This window comes from Lonchura striata, chromosome 10 (genome assembly GCF_050655825.1).
Source record: "Lonchura striata isolate lonStrDom1 chromosome 10, ASM5065582v1, whole genome shotgun sequence".
Classification (NCBI taxonomy): Eukaryota; Metazoa; Chordata; class Aves; order Passeriformes; family Estrildidae; genus Lonchura; species Lonchura striata.
Window position 1 is genome coordinate 9,088,659 of NC_140712.1, and position 20,769 is coordinate 9,109,427.

General features: G+C 43.1%; 1 protein-coding gene across 9 annotated transcripts in view; it reads left to right on the top strand.

The window, feature by feature from the left end:
- RORA (RAR related orphan receptor A) overlaps positions 1-20,769 on the top strand; it is a 387,644-nt gene that overhangs the window by 339,359 nt on the left and 27,516 nt on the right. For all 9 annotated transcript variants that reach the window (XM_085588186.1, XM_021554229.4, XM_085588188.1 and 6 more), the window contains one exon: positions 18,768-18,853. In XM_085588186.1, coding sequence (XP_085444312.1) covers positions 18,768-18,853 — 86 coding nt within the window. The remainder of the gene's footprint in view (positions 1-18,767; positions 18,854-20,769) is intronic.

Sequence of the window (20,769 nt, forward strand, 5' to 3'; positions counted from 1 at the left end):
ATCAGGTCTTGCACATTTTACAGGAGTTCAGTGTGTGCCCAGCTCTGGGATAGTTCCGTGGCTCACCCACAATCCTTGTTAAAGCACAGGGTCTTGGAGTCACATCTTAGCAGTCCTGTAGTAGCAATCCTGAGTTAGCCTGAGAGGAAGAAATGTTTCCCATTTGCTTCTGAAGGAATTCAGGAAAACTCAGGCTAGAAGGAAGGGACAGGTTGTAACTGTGAGGAAAACAAGCTGTTGGAGCAACTTCTTTTAGAATCAGGATGTGTTTTCTATCACTTGATGGCTCTGTGTGCATAATTATGGCACTTAAAAAAGAAGTGCCTTCTAGTATAGCTGGTCTATACAAAACCTGCTGAGTGAAATTCCATCATCTCTATCACACAAAAGGTGAATTTGATCATAATGTTATCTACCACCCTCATGTTTCTGTTTATGTAAATTTTTCTTGAACTGATTCCATCATGCTGATGCTGGAAGCAGTGCGTTCACAGAATTTCTTTCTGGCCTAATCCTATGATGTTTTGTATCATCTTCTTGTCAGAAATTTTGGAATTGGGAATACGAGGAAGGAGAATGGGATACAGTCTATCCCTAAATGTTGTACAGCTATATTAACACATTGGCACAGTGCAATTATTTTTGCACATACGGAAGACGCCTTCCTGTAAATTCTTTGTGACATAAGGTTTCTGACTAAAATTAGGTCATGGCTATTTAATTGTTTAGGTGTCCACCCATGAGGGAGCTACAGAGAGCTCTTTCAATTCCTTGCAATCAAGTAAGTAGCAGTTACTCTCATTTATCCTCTAAGGAAATAGTCCACCAAAAATAATATGTTGATTCCTTAGCCCCTCCCTGTCACTAATCACTCAGCTCCTGTAGCTACGGACTGACTTGGCCTTCAGCACCGGAGTGTCCAAGTGCCTCAGTCATTAATTTTCAACTTACGACACTTGGGTGATGTAAGAAAGCTTTGTCCTCATTTCACAGCTGAGGGAGGAATTGACACATCAAGTAAGTGACTTGCTTAAAGATTCACAGCAATACTGGCCATAGAAACCAATGACTTATTCATAGACTATTCTGTTTCTTGGAAAACCAACCCTGTGTTCCTTGTCCTTCTGCCTGCTACCCCAGATCTCCTTGGACCAATTTAGCAGGCCAAGGGTTTAGGCCTGTGTGTATTTTAGCCTCCCATAAGATGGCATTGCCAAACAAATGCACCCCTCCCTTGTGTGAGCACAAGCAGCATCTCTGCTGTCACGTGGGGAATTAAGTCAGGAAACTAATTCAGGTTAAAGTTAATCCCCCAAGAACAGTTTCAACCTGAGTGTTCCTCATTTGGCTCTGGCAGTGCAACTGCAGAGGCACCACTGAAGGGGGCAGAGGGAGGGGAGGCGAGGCCAGCTCTGCTCAGTGACTGGGAGGTTTCTGCTGGCTAAAATGCTTGTGGACTTAGTGGGGTCAAGTTCATGAAAACCTTAACCAAAATAAATTCTGGCTTCTTCTTTCTCTGGAGTACACATCACATGCTTTGAGTTTTCCCCATGTTTGCAGAGGCCACCCAAAGCACAGTGGCAAACTGTGTCCGGAACACAGAGGAGGTTTTTGGATCAGTCTTTACTCTGGGGACATTTTACATCTTCCCCGCATGGCAAGTTTCCTCTGTGCGTCTACTATCATTAAAAATGCTTGATTCTGTATAACCTTTTCCTGCTTGAAGTTAAACTATTTCTGGTTGCAAATGCAACCAGGGAAGAAGTACAGTTGCCAGGACAAGTACATTTGTAAAGGGAATAAAGTGTTGTAAGTGTGGGTCTGGATGCCTCATCTCACCCTGCACCACACTGACCTACGTGAGCCCACATTCCTTTGCCTTCCTGCCCTGAGTGGTTCCATGGAAAAGACCAATTGGAATTGTGGGTGTGATTTTGGTCTTCAGGTGGAGCCTGTCTGCCATGACTTTTCACATGAGTCAAGACACATGGGGAGAATCCTCCTATTTTATTGATCCCTCTCTCAAAAGAGGTGTTCAGAGGGCTTCCCAATTGCTGTGCTGAGGTGGACATCCAGCTTTGAAAACAAAGTACCAAATGCTGTTCCTTCATTTGAAGGACTGCAGAGTAGGAGAACGTGTAACTGTGGAATGATGCCCTCCTCCTGACTGCATCACAAGTCCACAAAAAATTATGCAGGACCCTTGGCATGCTAATAACTTGGTTGTTGATGACTAAGGCAGGAAGAAGGGTGCCAATGACATCTAAAAGGATGCTGAAAGGAATTTTTGTATTTAAAAAATGGCTGCAGAAGAGAAAACATCTTCTAATGACTGCTGTTAATATCTTTACTGTGTCTTTAACCTTTCCACTTGAGCTGCCCCATGAGCCCTGAAAATCTTTCTTGACATGTTTCTTGCTGAGCCCTATTCCCCAACTTTGCTGCTTTTTTGTTTTGTGGTTGGAGTGCAAGTCCTGGCTGAAGAGAGTAAGAGGATGTTGCAGATGGTCCTCTGCCATAAACTGCTGCTGTCCTCTGGTGTGTCATCCACAGCCCCTGTTCCAACCCAGCCACCTCAGAAGCCTCTAAAGAAATGTGTGGGATTTTTTTTTTTTTTTTTTTTTTTTGTTCAGGCCTTGTTCAAAGGTTCAAGATTGGGGCATAAATCTGTTCGATTTTCCTCCTCAACCGAACACAGATCGTAACATTTAGAGCACAGCCACTTTGTGTAGCAGGAACCTAACAAGAACCAGATTTTAACATAATCACTAGTTCCTTTGAAGGAGGCAGTGTTAGCAATTACAATCTAGACTAGACACTGGTAAGAACTTAACAAATAATTATAGGCTTCCTAAAGGAGTATAGTATGAGTAATTGCAGGTTTAAAAATGTTATTATGAGGAGTAGTTTATACCGAAACTTCATCCTGCTCTTTGAAACCAGAATCTGTAACTCTCATCATGCCACAGCAAATGCTTGCCCTTCTCCACAGAAGAATGTAGACTTGCCTTATTGTACAGCAAATGTTCTGTGGTACATTATTTAAATTAGCATATAATAGAAACCTAATTGCCCACTTGGGCCCACAGCTTTAGCTGGTGGAGATCAATGTGCTTCCACTGAAGTCAGTGTAGCAATGTTGATTTTCACCCTTGAGGATCTGGCTCAGCAGCTTGTTTCCATTCCAGGCATTGTTAAAGGAGATAGTGTGTTTAGAATATTAAACCATGGCATTGTCAGATAGTCAACTCCATTTGTGTGCAAGTGAAGAGAAATAAAGCAGTAAAACCATTATTTTTATCTGAGGATTTCAATTTACATTGTCGATTATTCATATTGACTGATCTGCTACAACAGGGAAATCGTGAGCGTGGGGTCATCTTGTTGTGGTTTTAATTTCCTACGTCTGTAGTTATCTAATCCTCTCAGAGTGAGCAAGCATGATTAGTATTTATTTCTATTCTGTGTGCCAGTGCCCTGGGCCAGGTTCTGTGCTAAATCCAAAGTGACTCTCCTACTTAATTGGCATTAACTTGTGTTGCAGTAATATAAATAAAAACTTGTACTTTCTGTGTGAAGCACTCATAACTCCCGAAACAGATTTTCTCCCCCCATGTTTAGGCTTGTGATAAATCTGTATTTTTTACTCAGTTTGGAAATTCTTCTATCAATGTCTTCCAAATAATACTTAGGGAATCACGGATTTGGAAAGACTTTGGCTGCCTGTTAAGCTCTGAGGCACTACTAGGAGTGTTGCTACAGCTGTACCCCTGGTTAAGAAATTGCTAAGGTAAGAACAACACCTGTCTCTCTCTGGAGAGTCAAGCACTAAAGTTGAACAATAATTCCTCACTTTGTCAAATGGTTTTTGCAATAATTTGGAATGCTTAAAGAAGCTTATTTTATTTCATGAATGCTCCATTCAGGAGTAGGGAAACCTTAGAACTGAGCTGAGCCAACACTTCTTTGTGGAGTTCGTTTCCTCTCCTTTCACTTCCATTATTCTCAGAAGACCTCTGGCTTCTCCCCCACTTATCTCTGCTTCCATTTGTCCCCTGGGAGCTTTGGATAATCAAAGTTATGCTGCAAGTACTCTTCAGAGAGTGGGATGGGGGGAGTCTGGTTAAATGGTTTGGGTCTTTATCAAGGACAGTACAGCAACTGACTGTGTGAGCCTTTTGAAACAGAACAGTGTTAAAACTCCAGCAAAATTTGGAGTTGTCTGGTGTTCCTTGCTGTTTTCTGATATGTGCAGAACACAAGCATAGGAGGAGACATGCAGGAATGATGACTAAAGACTGTCTTGAAAATGGTGAGAGATTGTGTTCATCACTTGGGAAGTTATTGTGTGGCTTCATTCAGCTCTGGTTACAAGGTGGTTTTCTTGTCCTGACAAAGATGAAGCTTAGCTCATGAACGGGTTTGGATTATCTTTGGATGAAATGGTTCCAGTAATACAGGTGTTCTTTCTATTATTTTCTTCAAACTTTTATCATGCCTCCTTTTTTTTGGGGGGAACACAAATTGACATTCACTAATTGCCAGCTTCTACCTTTTTGAGTGTTTTGGCCTTTAGAACATAGTATTTATTAGCCACGTGAAGGAAGATGGATTTTTCATTTTAATCTATCAAAAACACATAGCATCATTTGAATCAACAATCTTATTATGTGTTCTCCTGTTCATACTTGTATTTTGCCTGGTTCTGTGGGTCATAGGATTGTGTTTTCCTTCTTGAACTGTCAGACTTGTTTGAAAAGGTGTCAGTGTTTCCTGTTAGGGGATTTTTTTTTTTTTTTGGTGGCCATTTTGCAATTTTGTGAATTTCATAAACAAAAGTGCTAAGGCAATCATATAGGTGTTGATGGTTAAGTTACATCAAGCTCCTTTGTTTTCAGTAGTGAGTTTCCTAGGTTTTTTGTGGGCTTTTCTTCCCCTTGGAAAACATGTAATGCATGTGACCAGAAACTTGCGTAACACAAGATGTCTTGTGTTGAGGTAAGGAAACCACCTTCGAGCCAGACATCCGAGACCAGCGCTGTTATCTCCATTGCAGAGATAACAGACATTAAAATTCTGGAGTCTGGTGGCCAAATGGCACAGCACCAAACAGGATAGATTTTCTTTTCCTCGAGTGGTAAATAGTGTTAGATAATTCATGATGCAAACTGCTGTTATTTCTAGAGTATGTGAGCCTGTGGTGGCACAGCAGATGTTCCTACCTCTCTAGGTTGGATGAAAAGCTGCAGGACATGGCGGTGGCTGTGCTGCTGCAGATCAGCTGCAACTTCTCCGCTGGTATCGCTTTACTCCTCAGCACAGTCAGAGTGGTGCAGCTCTTACGTGCTCTGCGTTCTGCCTGTTTGTGAGGAAGAAGCGGGATTGCAAAGATAATGGGAGAAGGCAGTGGAGCATTCATGGCAATAATTTCTAAGAGCTGGAGATAAAGAAGCAGGCAAAGTTGACGACTTATCTGGGCGGGGGTATTAGCATTTTGAATAACCTCTGCACAGATGCAGTTATCACTTAATTGCCTTTACACTAGAAAAGCACTTTGTAGCTGCGAAGAAAAAACTTGTGCATGTAGTCCGCAGCGGTTCTCTTGCCGCACTTGTCCCTCGGCTGCAGAGCTGGGCAGCGGGGCCGCAGAGGCGGCGAGCTGCTCTCCTCAGGCACGGCCCCTGCCCCACAGCCCCTTCTCTGCAGCCGAGGGACAAGTGCGGCAAACAGTTCGTTCATTTGGTTTCTAACCTGTCAGAAACCAAGCAGGTTGTTTAGGGTTTTAAAGGCGTTGTGGGAAAGCAGCTGCCGTGGTGATTAGGGAGGCTGCAGTCAGAGCTGTCCGTGCCGTGCTTTGCAGGGCGCGCTGGTCTCCGGCAGATTCTGTGCTAACCCGGAATTCTCACCGAATCCTCTGTGGCACCCAGAATTCTTGGTCGCTAACGGACCAGGATGGGTGTTCGGTGCCTGAGCACCTTCGTGTGCTCACTCTCATTTGCCGAAGATGGTCAGAGTTGCACAGACAACGTCAGCAACACCCTCAATTCAATGGGGTCTTTTCCTGTGCAATAATTACTTAGTTTGCTTGTAGACATTATTTTAAATTTTGCTATCTAAGCATGTTAAGGTTTTATTGGTATTATTCCTTCAACAGCAATATTGGTTACTCCAGGCATTGTTTATAAAAGCTTTTTTTTTTTTTTCCCCAAATTCTTAAAGAGAGATTTGGCTTAGAGCAAAATCAGTAAGGGGAAAAGAATTAGGAAATCAAGCCCTTCCTTTCCCTTTTTGAACCTCTCGGCTTTCCAACCTCAAATAAGTACGTGAAAGGGGTTTAACAACTTTAAATTGGATTTTGGAATGTCAGATGACTCTAATAGCCTTTGTACACAAATAACAACAGAAGAGCTGATTATTGTTTCTGGGCTCTGCGATGCACTTATGTAATCATTAATCTTGGCACTTCTTTATCTGCAGCAGATTAGGAGGCCACTGTCAATTTGAAGACTGCCATTAAGTAGACTTTGTTAGTGTTTAAATATGTGAAGCTTAATTTTAAGCTTCCTTAATGTATGCAGTGGAGGTATTCTGTGCCTTGAATAGAGCTGTTGGAGTAAGTTTCAGTCACATATCTGCTGCCACAGTCTGACCTCAGCCGTGGGTTTATGTATGGTGTTTGTTAATCAGCCTCTGAAGACACTTTGAAAGCTTTTTAAGCGTAAAGCATTAATATATCTGTTTGGAACAGCAAGCAAACTTGCTTTATCTACTACCTTTCAGTTGGTTTAATCATCAAGAGGCAGGAAATTAAACCCTATGAAATGAGAAGGCAGAAAGGGTTTTAATGAAGGTCGTAGCACCTAATCTGATTGTGGCAAAGGAAGAGCTTTTGTGAGACCTTTTCTTTCCACAAGCTTGTAATTTTCTGAAACGTTTTTGTGGGCAGCTACATTTTTTTTTCTTTCATGATCCTTGTCTTGAAATGAAGATGGTTTTCAGAATCTGAGTATATCACATATAGACATCATGAGGGTGTGAAGAGGCTGAGAAACAAAGCTAAGTCCAGGGAGATAGTGTGAGCATAGCTGTGGGGGGACTTCACTGCAATGTATGGTTTGAAGGCAATGTTTGGGAATAAAGCTTTCTCTGTGACAGAAATGTTTTTGAAGCTGTTTGATAGACTGATGGTGCATTTATTTTGTTGTAAGCCAAAGCCCATAATATTTCCATCTCCAATGATAGCATCTTCTATGTTCTCCCTTGTGCAGTTTTTGGGGATGGGTCACAGTGTTTTCTTCCTGTGCCTTTTTCCAGGAGAACATTGAGGAATCCTTCTGATCCCACACAGACACTAATATTGCTCCCTCTGAGGTGGGGTAGGGGCTGAATTAGGTGTCTTTCTTGGAGAGAAAAACAAGTATATTTGTTCAACGGAGATTTGACCTTCTGTCATGAAAAAAGGCTGAGTTTCTCTACTATCTAATGTATTTGCTGGTGTCTTAATATGTATCAGGAAACACCAGCTGTAAACCACTGCTTGGTTTTGAACTTCAGTAATATTTTCTTTGAAATTGAGGGAACATGGGTATAGTTAATCTGTTTTGTGCTCCCCCTTCAAAACCTGGAGGAGTAGCCAAGGATGTGGCTTCTTCTAGTGTCCATCAGTTTCACTCATGTTCTGATGATCCCTGCAGAGGACTCAGGAGAGGAACTGTGACAAAACCACCCACATACACTGGAAATACTCTTAGTGGAAAACACCTTTGTATTAAAAACAAGTGATCAGTGTCAGGCTAGAAAGATGCAGGATATGGACTTGAGGAGAACCTCTTGCGTGAGGTTTAGGGGAATCTGGTTGTGATTTGCTTGTAGTAGCCATAAATCACAGCTGGAGTTGAAGAAATCACACTCAGTATTGGCTGCTGGGTGATGAATCCAGGAAGGAGGTGTTGGAGGGAGTTAATAAATGAGTGAGTGCAGCTCAAAGGCTTTTTACTGTTTAGACTTCTGGAGTTGGTTTTGGTTATTATTGTTCATCTTTTAGATGAATCATCTGAGAATGAAAATTCAAACTAGACGTTTAGAGTGCACCTTTGTGAGAAACTAATGATTCTACTTGGCATACAGCATCAAAGGAAACCTTTTTAATGACATCAAATTTATGTACAGCCAAAAAGAAAAAGAAAATATCTTAAAAATGCAGATGTAGTCACATCAGAATGATAGAGTTTCTAGTCTGGGTGAAATACTTTTTACTTTTTCCCCTGCAATTTTTTTCTTCTAGAATTAAATTCAGGTTTTGAGTGTTTTTTCATCAAAGTGCAGCTTTCTTTTAGGGATGTGGTTTCTGCACCAGCCATGTTTGTCTGACTTTTACTTAATTGTGTAGAGTCCCATTTCTCCATGCACAGTGACAGATCCTTTACAAAATCCATTCAGCCTGGTAAAACAGCAGGACAAGGCTGAATCATGGCCAACACTGTGAAGGGACACTTTCTAGGTTCCCACTGCTTTGTCACCTCTTCTGAGTTAGTTCCATATTCCTCTTCCCAAACTGCCCTAATCTCTCCAAGGATTGAGCTGTTAAAGTGGAACTTGACTTGGCCAAATGGAAAGTACCAAGGAAAGCATCGTGGGCACTGTGATGGAGAACGTGTGGTGGGGGTGGGTTGCTAATCAGACACAGCTTCTAAGGACTCGTGTCAGGAATTGTTAGTGCCTGGTCTGAAAGCTCCATGCACGTTTGTACAAGTGGTGAGGCTGCAGTGGTACCCACCCACAGCCAGCCCGTGCTGTAGGATCATTGCACTTCCCTCAGGTTCTGGGCCTATCACCTTGCCAAAGAGTGTAGTTGAAATTGTAAGTAATTTTGACACTATGTTGGAAATGATTGGTTTTTGCCAGGTCGGCGTGGTTGGTTGGGTATTGTTGTTTCCTTGTTCATTTTTTTAATCAGGTACCTGTGGCTGTTGTCTGGTCTGTTCTGGTAGGCAGTCTGATATGATCACTGAACTGAGATGCAATTTTGCAGATGGACAACACAAGTGTGTGTAGCTTCTTAACAAATCCAGTGGTGGAGCTTTCATGTTGTACAGGAGGAGGTCAGACCCTCTTTGCAGCTGTTCTAGAAAACCTTTCCTTAAGGAGCGCTGCTGTCATTGCGGCACCAACTGAGCTCCCGCATACAGAACTCTGCCCTCGGATGTGGGGGCCAGGATGATTCCCTTGAGACAACTGGTCATTTGGCAGAATGATTCCCCTCTGACAACTGGTCATTTAAGGCTGCTTGCAGCCTGGGAGAGCTAATTCAGGCAGAGGTTGTTGAGCTGTGATAGCTGTGTTGTAGCTGACTTGCTGAAGTGCTGCTTAACACTCCTGAGTGGTTGATAAGTTTTTTGTTTTCCTAGTACAAGCAAATAAACAGAAATGCCAGATTTTCTGCTAAGCCAGTACAGTTAATTAGAGGAAGAGAAGGTGGGAGGACAGTGTTGGAGTTAAATTCCAGTCTTCAGAAGACCAGGTCCAACACTTGAGAGTAGAAAATGACATCAAATGGGCTATCTGTGCATTAATCTCTGAAGAAAATGTTACAGTAATTTGGACTTTTCACTGTAAAGTCTACATTTCTTCAAGACTTCATTTAAGTCTTTACCAGTTTCTTGCAGAGATTTAGGAAATGGGGCAGAAGTACAAATACATTTAATCTTTTCAGTACAGGTTTCTTTTTGAAGGAAAAGGGGAGAATTCTTTTAGTATTGTCTAATTAACTCCAGCAAATAAATTAATCCTATTCTCCTGCAGATTTCACTTCTTGTTTCCCTCTCCATTAGTGGTAGATAATGAAAGACCAGCATACAGACACCAGGAAGGAGAAGTTGATGTAGATTTGGTTTTCTCAATGCAAGAGAACAGCAAGTGGCAAAGACCACAAGAAACCTCAGTGTGATTGAGCATTCAAGGCCACTTTGACTACCTGGAGGTGCACACACGTGTTGGCCCCTAGCTCATTCTCCATGTCAGTTTTCACTTGACAGACCCTCTGCAGTGGCTGGTTTGGGTGGCACAGTGGTACAGGCTGGATCACAGTAGAGCTGTCCTTGTGCCCTGCTGCAGGAGCTGGTCTTAACTGCTCCAGGTTAGGAATCATCTGTAGGAAGAAATTAAGAATGTTGAAACATGAGTGAACTCTAGAATCCTGTAAAAACAAACATGATTGACACAAACCCCAGCTTGCTGCTTACTGGATAAATGCAGTAGCAAATTAGAGTAGCAAAAATCAGTGCTGCCAGTTCCTGTGATAATAGCTCACACCTATGTTGCTCCTAAAACTTGTATTTTGTCATATTATCAAGAAAAGTATTTTATAGGTGTGTCTTAGACCTGCAAGCTTTGCTTTTGAAAGTGAAAAGCAAAGTAATAGAAGTCAGGCCGCCAGCACTCCTCTTGTACAGCTCTGTAGCAGCTTCTCTCTCAACAATGCAGAATGCTGCAGATTTGTGGGGCTGGAGCTCTGCTCAGTGGTCCCTGGGATCATAAGAACAAAACCCAAGACTGGTGGTAAGTACCAGTCATCTGAGGTAGCTAGAGGTAGAGATAAAGGATGATTATGCTGCTTACATAGATAGAGGAAATGAAACACCAGCTAGCACCCCCATGCTCGCAGCATAGCAGCACCAGGGGGATTTCAGTCTCTGTAGCACATACTTCTTGATATGCTGTTCAGAGCTATGATTAAAACTATACTGTATTTCATTAGAGAATCCCATGTTTTCAGTGTCACTGTGTTTTCTTATCAAAAACTTTTTCTGAATTGCTTTATTTAACAAGAATTCCATCTAGCCTGGTGAAATTAGTTATGCCTTGAGCTGTATTCATCATAGCCACTGTAACTCCTGTTAATTTTCAACCAAAGAAGAGGCAAATGAAGTAATCAAGTGTTTATTCATAAGCACCTGAGCACCAAGAAAGTGAGAAGCCAAAAGGAGGCAGAAACAAACTGGTGTTTTATGAAATTTGGAAGTCTGTTCTGACCACGTGGAAATCATCAATCTTCCGTGTTTGCTTGCTGTGTGTTGTTACTGTGTCCCCTGTTGTCCCTGGTGAGAGACAAAAGGGGACCCCCAGGAGAAGCTGTTGACGTTGTACATCTCCTGGGGTACATCTCTGCCATCTTCACTATTCGTGTGTAAGTTCATGGAAGCAGCGACGCAGCTGGAGCTTGGGGAACTCTGCAGATTTCACCGAGTGGGAAGATGCCGATTGCATGCCCCAGATGTACCAAGGGATTGACTGTCCCAAGAACTGCTCATCTGTGCTGGTGGACAGCAGAACCCCTGTGGATGTGGCAGGCCTGGCTGTTTGGGTCTAGCCCAGGCTTTGACTTCAGTGGTTTGATGTTACAGTTTGGTCTGTGGCGTGGTTTAATAACATGGCTGCAGTCCCAAGCTGCTGCTGGCTCTATCTATCGTTCCTTCATCAAGGAGAATCAAATTGTCTCACTTTCAGCTGCATTCATTGCTCGGTCAGGAGAGTGAGAATATTTTTGGGTTGGTAAAGACAAGGCTGTGGAGAGATATGAGTGTTACACAGAAGGACATTAGAATCATATAGCACTGTACATGTGAACGAGAGGGAGCAAACATCATCTCTGAGTTCCTCTAAAAACCCTAGATCAGTTTTTAACTTGTGTTCCTGAACACTTGCAGAAGTCCTACATTGTTTGTGTTGGGACGTCCTTTTGATTTTTCTTTATAGGAATTCAGAATATTATGGTGATATTAAGATATTAAGGGTTTACAGCAATTTTCTATTTGAATATAACAGTAAAAATAGAGACCTCATCACAACAACTTCACTGAAACATTTTGCCTTTTAGAAAACCCAAACTATTTTCCATCTTGTCTTCTTTCATTAGATATTCAGATGTCTTTGTTGAAGCCAGTGCTTCATATAATAGCAAAGCTGTAGTTCTTTAAATTAAACTATGTATCAGTAAATTTTTGTGTGACTTAAAAGAAAACAATAACCCTGCACATCAGTGATCCTGGCATGGGAATATGAGCACTTACTGCACTGTTCCCTTCCATGTGCCCAAATCAAACAGATGTTGAAGGAATTTATATTGATCCCTCAATGTCAGTCTTCCAGGCCCCAGAAGTGCTCAGGTGGTGCTCTGCTATTTATCCTGCATCTCCTTCAGTATGGATGTGTGCAGCATTTGGGAATGCTGAGCAGGGTCAGTGACCTGCTGAGGGACCCAGATGTGCCCATGCCCACAGAGCTCATCTAGGCATTGCAGCATTTCTGCCTTGTGTGTTTGAGGTGTTGCTCATACTTTACTTTTAATTAATACTTTGGTGGCCACATTCGTTTCTACCCCACCCATCACACCCACAGACTTCAAAGGATTTGTACCAGTATAACCTCAGTATTTATTTTATTACCAGTGTGATTTCCTAAGGAAACGAGGCTTGGAAAGGTTGTTTGTGTTTGTCTACTTTTCTGCCCATCACCCCAGTCCTCCCCATTTCCAAAACATTTCAGCCAAGCTTGAGAGCATCAGTGGTTCCAAAGATGTGAAAATTGAAAATCTGAGGAAGTTGCCCATCTGATACCCCCCTGAGGGGGACAATGTGCAGCCGAGCTCAGCTGTAGGGAGGAGGAGAAAGAGGCAAAGAATATTACATGTCCTGGGAAGGCTTCTGCTGGAATTTCAATCTTACTGGACCCCAGAAAAATCCAGCCATGAGACACAGATCTCTTTTGTTAGTTCTTTGGAGCTGTTTGTTGCCAGGTCTGTCACTGCAGTCTCCAGTGGGGCTTGCTCAGAATGTCTTTATGGTGGGGATTGTGTATAGAGTAAACACAGCTTCACACAAGGAGTGAGCAGGCTCTGGATCAGACACTTGCTGTGTGCTGTAGAATGGCCTCGGGTGTCTCCAGAAGCACCCAGGGGTGGCTCGGTGTTCGGGCTGTGTGCGTGGGCAGGCGGTCACTTCACGGAGAGCACGGATGGCGTGGGCAGAGCTGTGCTGCCACCCGTGCTCGGCTCGGTGGAACTGCAGCCTTTGCAAGCTGCAGGTGTTCGGAGGCGAGTAATTTGCAGCCAGCTCAAATTACTTAGGGTACATGACAGAGCAAATTATTTAGGTAATGAAGCTGAAAATGCAGGAAGATTAGAATATTATATAGTAAAATCATTCCGTGTTAATTCAGTTTGTGATCAGATATCATGTTGCTTTAAATACCATATTACATGCAGTACCCTTGTTTGAGCCAATGAATATGGATGAATGTGTCACTGAATATGTATGCCTCCTAATTTAATCAATATACTTACAAACAGCACTAGCAGGGATGTCTGGCACAAACTGCATCCCCCTAGAAGCAGGTTGGCCCAGTTTGTGTGTGTGTCGTGCTCCTTGCAGAGCCCTCCTGCACTGGCTGCACACACCCAGAGAGGCCGGGCACAGGGGAGCCCCTCGGGGAAAGGTCTCCTGGGCAGCTCCTGCAGCCGTGCCCGAGCCCCGGGCTCCCCGCTGCAGCCCTGCCCGCCGGCCGTGCCCGGAGCCTGGGCAGGTCCCAGCCCAGCCCGGGATGCTTTCCCTGCGGAGCCGTGCGGGAGGAGGGTGCACAGTGCCCACAGGGGCTTTAAGGAGTGGACGCTGCTCTGGCAGAGCCGGCAGCTGTGCTTGGCTCTGTCCATGCTGAGTGCAGGAGTGCATCCCCGGGGTTTCTGCCTTGGGAGCTGCGGCCAGAGCTGCTCAGAAGTGCTCGTTCTCTGTGGTGCCAGGCATCTGGGACCCCACAGACCCTGGGAGAAGGGAGCACCTTCTGCACAGGTTTTCCTTTCCAGAAAATGCTAATTTTTAAATTCAGAAATAGTAATACATAGTGGGATTTATCTGACTTTCACCTTCTAAAAGTTAGGTTTGTGATTAAAAGATCATTAAATTCATTCACTCAGTGAAGAAGAGGCTTCTCCACTCAAGGCTTCATGTTGTTTGTTATAAGATGAATCATATGTTCTTTTTCCTTCTTGCTTTCTCTTTCTCCCTTCCTTTCCTCTCTTCCTGTCTTCACTCTAGAGCAGACAAGACAATTAACTTCATTAATTACCCAACTTTCTAGATCACTCAAGTGGATCTCCCCTAAAAGGCAGACATGGGACCAATTTTTGAATTTACTGAAGAGCCCTTCCCAGGATACCAAATCTGAGGTTTTCTACCTGTTGTGAATTGGAAAAAAATGTTATTTGTGTGCATGTACAATTTTAAAATAGCAGTGTGAAAGCAGAAGGAGGAAAGAAAAAATCCTTTTTCTACCCCAGGACAATTAATTAACTAGAAACAAGTATTTTATTCACAAATATTAATGGATAGGAAAAAGCTTCAGTCTTTGGAAAACAATTTTTTTTCTTTTAAAGTGTGTTCTTCAAGGTGAACTGGTAACACACTTTCCTGTGCTGAGACTCTGTGTGCTTCTGTTTAAGTGACAGAACTAGGGAGAAAGGTGATCTGTGCTTTGCTTGGCTGTGCAGGCTCTTGCCCTGATCTGTCTGCCCCAGTGAGTTAGAAAGAGAGAAATCAAAGATTCTGATGAATTGTACAGTGCATTCCCTTACAGATACAGAATTACATTTTCTTCTGTACTGAAAAAACTGGATGAGGAATAAAGCAACATTTCATGATGTGGGAATTAATGAAAAGGGAGAGGCTGTCTAGGGGGTTTGGTTGAGGGAGGGAACTTGGAAAAGGCAGGCAAACCCAGTGAAACTGTTCCAGGTTTGGAGAACAAACTCCCCTGGAGCAGGAGGGAATAAGGCATATTCTCCTGTTCCAGCAGAAGATGTCATTGAGTGCTCTCTCTGGCTGGCTGCTGGCATGTTCCCTAGGAATTAGGTGGAGGCAGTGGTGTTATTTAAGCATACCAGAGCTACCTCAAACAGTTGCTGTGTGGAGACACAGTGGATGGAGGAGGAATAAATGTTCAGGAGGAAAAACACTGGCTTTTTTTGTTATAATACTTGGGCCCAAGTTCCTGTTCAGTCTGATTTTGAGCAGATCAGGGTCCACACTCCTTTTTCTGGAAGCTTGTCTGGCATTCCAGCAGGACGGTGACCAGGCAGTCTGGTGACAGGAGCGGCTCCAGGTGCAGGCACATGAACTGAGGGGTGTTGGTGGTGGCAGAGGCCCTTTGCTGTGGAGATGAGCTTGTTTGACATCAGTTTGTAGGGAGTGCTGCCTCCACCCCTTGGAAGGTCCCTTCTTTCTCCCAGGAGCCTTTTCAGAGCATCTTGTTTGGTGGTGGGGCTCGGTGCTCCAGCTTCCATTTGTTGCTCTTGGTGGTTTGTTTGGGCTTTTATTCCTCCTCTTTGCTGCCTGTGGCACAGGACAGCCTTGGTAGGATTGTGGAGCACTGTTATTTCAGGGTGTGAAAGAGTCTTAGGCCTTTAATCTGGGAGTACAAACTACATCTGTCACCTGGGTATCTGTGTCGGTTCCTAAGCAACCACAAGAGTTTATTTTTTTCTGTACTTCATATTTAAGAGATAATTTGCTCATGCATGAACCAGCCTGAATCAGCCTGAGCACCACCCCAGGAGACAGAAATTGTAAACTGTAATTTAGGCTAATTCTAGTCTAAAGCATGAATTAGAGTATTTTATGTAATCTTGAAAAATATACCATATAAATAAATGTAAGCAGAGAAAACAGGTACAATTAATTTGAGCACAGTAGGAAGCTTTAAGTAACTCTGGGAATGTGAGAAACCAAGTCGGAACATATTCTTGACATGTAAAAATATTTCCCACCTGCCTTGTTTGCATAAGAACAAGGTTTTAGCAAGTACATATTTGCATGTCAAAGTTAAAAGTGGGGAAAATATTTTCACCCTTGTAAGAAAAAAATGCGTAATCTTGGCACAGGCAATTTGCATTTAGTAAGTTTAAAGTATCTTAAGTCCTTTCATGCTGTATGGGAAGTGTGTGAACCTGTGACAGGGGTTCCATTTCAATGAGTTGATTTGCACAGGCACCACGTGGAGCAGTAATTGATCTGATCTCTCTGTGCATTAATTTGTACCACAATTGGTTGTGGCAGTCCCCAGCGATTTGTGCTTCTGAGATTCGTCCCGTTGTCCTGCATCTCAGAGTGCAGCAGTAAGTTGCAGTTTTTTAAATGCTGTGTGCCTAATTGGAAGTAAGTACCTTGAAGATGTAAATTAGAGGAAATCAGGAATTCTAAAACTATACCTGATTTCGTGCCAGCGCTCATAAAAATTATGTTGGGCAAATGCTGGCACAGCTGGAGCCTGTGAATCTGTGGAGATTCTCTTATACCAGCAAAGCACCCTGGAAAATGCATTTGGGACTAATTATGGCACCTTTTAGACTATTACTAACCTAGCTTTAGGCCATCACTTTGAAGGCATGTTACATTCCTTCAGAAACGCTCTGCAAATGTCCTGTTGCTTAAGAAATAGGGATTGCATAGACAGGCTTCATGGGTGATTTAACTAACGTGCTGGAGATTGTAGATAAACTAGATCCAATTATATCATACCTATTCAAAATAAGGCAGTAATTATGTATATAAAAGTGAAATGTAAAAAATACATTGCCATGTAGCTGTGGAGATAAGCCTTGTCACTACCCTGTCCAAGGAGCTGCAGAAGGCTGCTGATTCACTGCAGCAGAGGAGAAAAATAATCATATGTTGAAAAGGCACAACTGGGATTTGGTAGAGCTATTCTGGAATTTGCCCACAGGATTGCTCTCTGAATTTGAACTACACATGATAGAAATTCTGAGTTTTCGTGAATTTCAGTCTGTTCTCCAATTTGTTGATGTGGGAGGGGGGTTATGCCACCCTTTCTGCTACAAGCTCATAAACATAGGAGGCTCCAGTAATAATTAGTGTAGCACATTAATGAAACAGCACATTATATTTTCCCTTTTATTAGTTCACTTCCTGCTCCATTGTGTTTAATGTGTTAGCTGAAAGCAAAGTGAAATTAAAATAATTTTTTGGGAAAAAACATTTCCTTCCTTAAGTGTTCTAAACAGACCTCTTAATTTCAGGCTGTTATTTATCGCTGCAGGGATGGTGGGGTTTGAAGGTCAGGGATGCCAAGGTCCTTTTGGTGGAAGCAGTTACCTGTGGTGTCCTGCTCTGTGGACTGCTTGGAAAGCTGCTGATACAGAACTGCCTGGCAAAAGCCCTGTAGCCTTCCCCAGCAGAGTATTTTAGCTGTCTTGGGTTCCCAGGAGCAAATAGGTCCCTTTTGGGTTCTGCTCAGCTGTCCCCATTGTTGCATTTGATGTCACCTGGAGAATATTTTGAAGGGATATTTTAGCACAGTTGGTGCTGTGCTGCAGGTCTTCTGGGCTTCTGCTTTATAATTATCTTATGCTTTGAGCCAGATCCTGAGCTGTGTCTTGCTGCAGTGGAGTGGAGCACACAGCAGCACTGCAAGATGATTCTTGATTAATAATAAGCAGTGGCATGCAAAATGCAATGTTTTTAGAGTGGACGTGACCTTTTGAGAGCAGAGTAGAGCTGAAGTTAAGCCAATGTGTTGTAAGACAGTAGTATTAGATGTGATTTTGTGTGTTGTCACAGACTGGATAGCCGTAAATTGGATGAAAGAGGAGCTCTCTTAAACAGTCGGCAGCTTGTGAATGGATTTGAGCTCCTCAAGGAGGTGAACAGCCCTTGTTAATGTGTCACAGCTACGGGCACAGCAAGAGTTGCACTTGTGCTGTTCCAACTAAGCCCTTTCCAGAAAACTGAGCAGCTTCATCCTAACACACTGCAGCAGAGCAGGGGCTTTCCTGGGGTTTCAGTCACCCACCTGCGTGGGGCCTGTGTTTGTGAGCACCACCAATCACATGTGATGTGTGCCCTGCTGCTGTTTGATCACTAAAGCACTGCCTGTGCACAGTCTGTCCAAATTTGCCTCTGAAACAGCCGCAGCCACGTACTCCAGAAGCAGCTGAGGTGTCCCTGAGCATGCAGGAGTCCCTTCTTGGGCCCATGTATTCACATGGGAAGTGCTTGATTTAGAGATAGTCACACACCAAACTGAATTCAGTGGGAGGGTTTATATGTATGAAATTCCATTTATCAGGGCTTTCATGCCTTATAACTGAATGGCATTTTCCAGGCTGTCTGCTCCTCTGGTTGCAGTAAACTGAGTGCTGCTGTGTTTTCCTGCCTTGTTTGTTCTGTGGTAGATAATACACAAATAGGTATCAGTTCAGACAGGTAAGTTTTGGACTGCTCATGCAGAATGGGGTTGCTCTTTACCTTGTAGCTTCTCTTTAGGGTTGGCCACTCGTGTGAGCTGGGTGGATGTTCGTGGCTGTGGTGAAGGTGGTGCATTTGCTTCCAGGCAGGGCAAGACCTGCTATGGTCTTGCATGAATAGAGTTGGAAGAAACCTTTCTAGTGTCATCTTAGCTCTTTGGCCAAAATGTGAACTCTCCTATTCTTTTTGGCTTTGAAATGCTGATTCTAGCCTTCTTGTGGGTTCTTAAACACCTTCTCAAATGACCCATTTTAATAACCCAAAAGCTATTATATAACGAGCAGCCATAATTTAGTCCAAAGCTCTAGGGGATCCTTGCAGTTCAGCAATGAATAGTTAATGCAGTATAATGTTTAGCAGGTTATTAGTTTTCACTGTACAAATGCTGATCAGGGAATGCTTTTATAAGGTGTTTAAAAGAAAATGTAATTAACTGGTTGCGTGCTTCTGTTGCAGCTCAAATTGAAATTATTCCATGCAAGATCTGTGGAGACAAATCATCAGGAATCCATTATGGTGTCATTACATGTGAAGGCTGCAAGGTAAGCTTCTAAAATATTAAGTCTGAAAAGAAGCATTTAGCCTTTTGATAGTGATAATTTTCCTTCTTTTTTTAAAGAGCAAGCATTGCTCCTAAGTTGAATATAAAATAGTTGGGGATTCTGAAGTACTGGTTTTATTTGGACTTTAAATAGGATGCTTCCATGACACACACACACAATTACACTGCTGCAGATTTTAGGACAATCCTCAAAATGCGACAGTTGTGCTAGGCGTGCTGTGCGTTGTCTCTCTCTGCATAAACAGAAGAGGTACAGAGAGATTGATCTGCTTCAAGCACACCACCAAGAGCCTGCTCAGTGCATTCAGCTGAGGGAGGACGAGTCTGGCTTTCTTTAATCTCCCTGTCTGTTTTTGCTCTGTAAATTGCTATGAAGCTCTGCTGAAATAGGTGGGAGCTCTCCCTTCTGTTTTCTTCTGCGCTCTGCTGCAGTTACAGATCTCTTCTGTTTGGCAGGGGAGATGGTGTTTCACAGGAGCACTTGCTGCTGATGTTCAGCATGCTCAGGTCTTGCTGAGACCACTGCCTGTTCCTTGCAGTGCAATCACTGCTGTGTGAGGTTTAGGCTTTGAAGTTTTTCCTGGAGTTGTGCCTTTGGTAAATCTAGTGAGCCAGGATTGCACTAGAAGCATTTCTGTTCTGTTCAGTGCATTTTTCACAACCAGGAATTAAACTGGACAGTGCCAACACAAGGCAGGAGTGAAGCTGATCACTCCTTTTGATCCTTAGTGCAGAATTACAGCGCTGGCTTGGGGTGACACAGTGTGCACAGCATGCTCTGGTTTGTCGCTCTCTTCACGGTTGCAGTCCCATACTGAAAGGTTTTCTCCTCTTAATCTATACTTGAGGTGTGAAGAATTGATGATTATTATAGTTTTTGGTCTACTTTCCTGACCTTCTTGATACTACAATCCATCTTCAAAAAGTAACTTTCTTGCATTCACATTATAAAGGTCTCTTTTGTGTTTTTCCCAGAAAGATTTTTGTGTTTTCATTAACACATCCTCTTAGTCTTGTGGAAGTATTGGTAACAATGAAGGAAAAAAACTAAATTAAGAATCTTGGAATGATATGGGAACAGCACCTTCTGCCCTTTCTGACTGCTGTTGCTATGGAAAATGCAAGAAATGCACTAAAAATGCATTGATAACAGAGTGGTGGTGACTTTTTCCAGCTTTATGTTGTTAAGCAGTCTTTGTCAAGTTTCAGCTATGGGAAGTGCAGCCATTTGTTGCGAGAATTCTGCTGTTTGACTGTCTTATCAAGGATTAAGTTATGTTCAGGGTTTGAGAGCTCTTTAATCTTTAGATGGTCCGGGGCCAGAGTACCTGGGAGAGAGATCCATGACATCCAAACCTGGGTGCAGACACAACAGGGTTAACGCGGTGCTGATGCTCAGCTGGGCCTGCCCACATGGGGCTTCTTGCAGAGCAGGAGCCCAAGCACAGGGAAGCTGCCAGCTGTGTTTTCCTTCCTTCATCTTCATGCACTTAGTGAGAAATGTGTGTACAGTATACTGTGTTTTAGAACAAATTATATTCCTTCAAGTGCTGTATAAATCAAGTTCTCTTGGAGCTCTGTGCAATCCTCTGCTTCTGAGAATTCCACCAGAAGGGTCAGCTGGTGAGAAGGGTAAAAGGGAGGGCAAGCAGGCAGAGGTGCTCAGCACACTGAAACCCGTTTGAACCTTGAAGGCAGAAGGTGAGAAGTAGGAGTGGCCCAGTGAATGATTTAGGCATTTTTTCCTTCTCTTGAAGGAGCACAGTGAAGTTTTGTGGCCATACAATTTCAGACAGAATTTTAAAGCCAATTAATATCAACTTAGTTAACCACATTATCTTCCTTTGAGAAGCTCACTCCTAAAGAAACTCAGTCTTCTTTAATGCCACAGCCCAG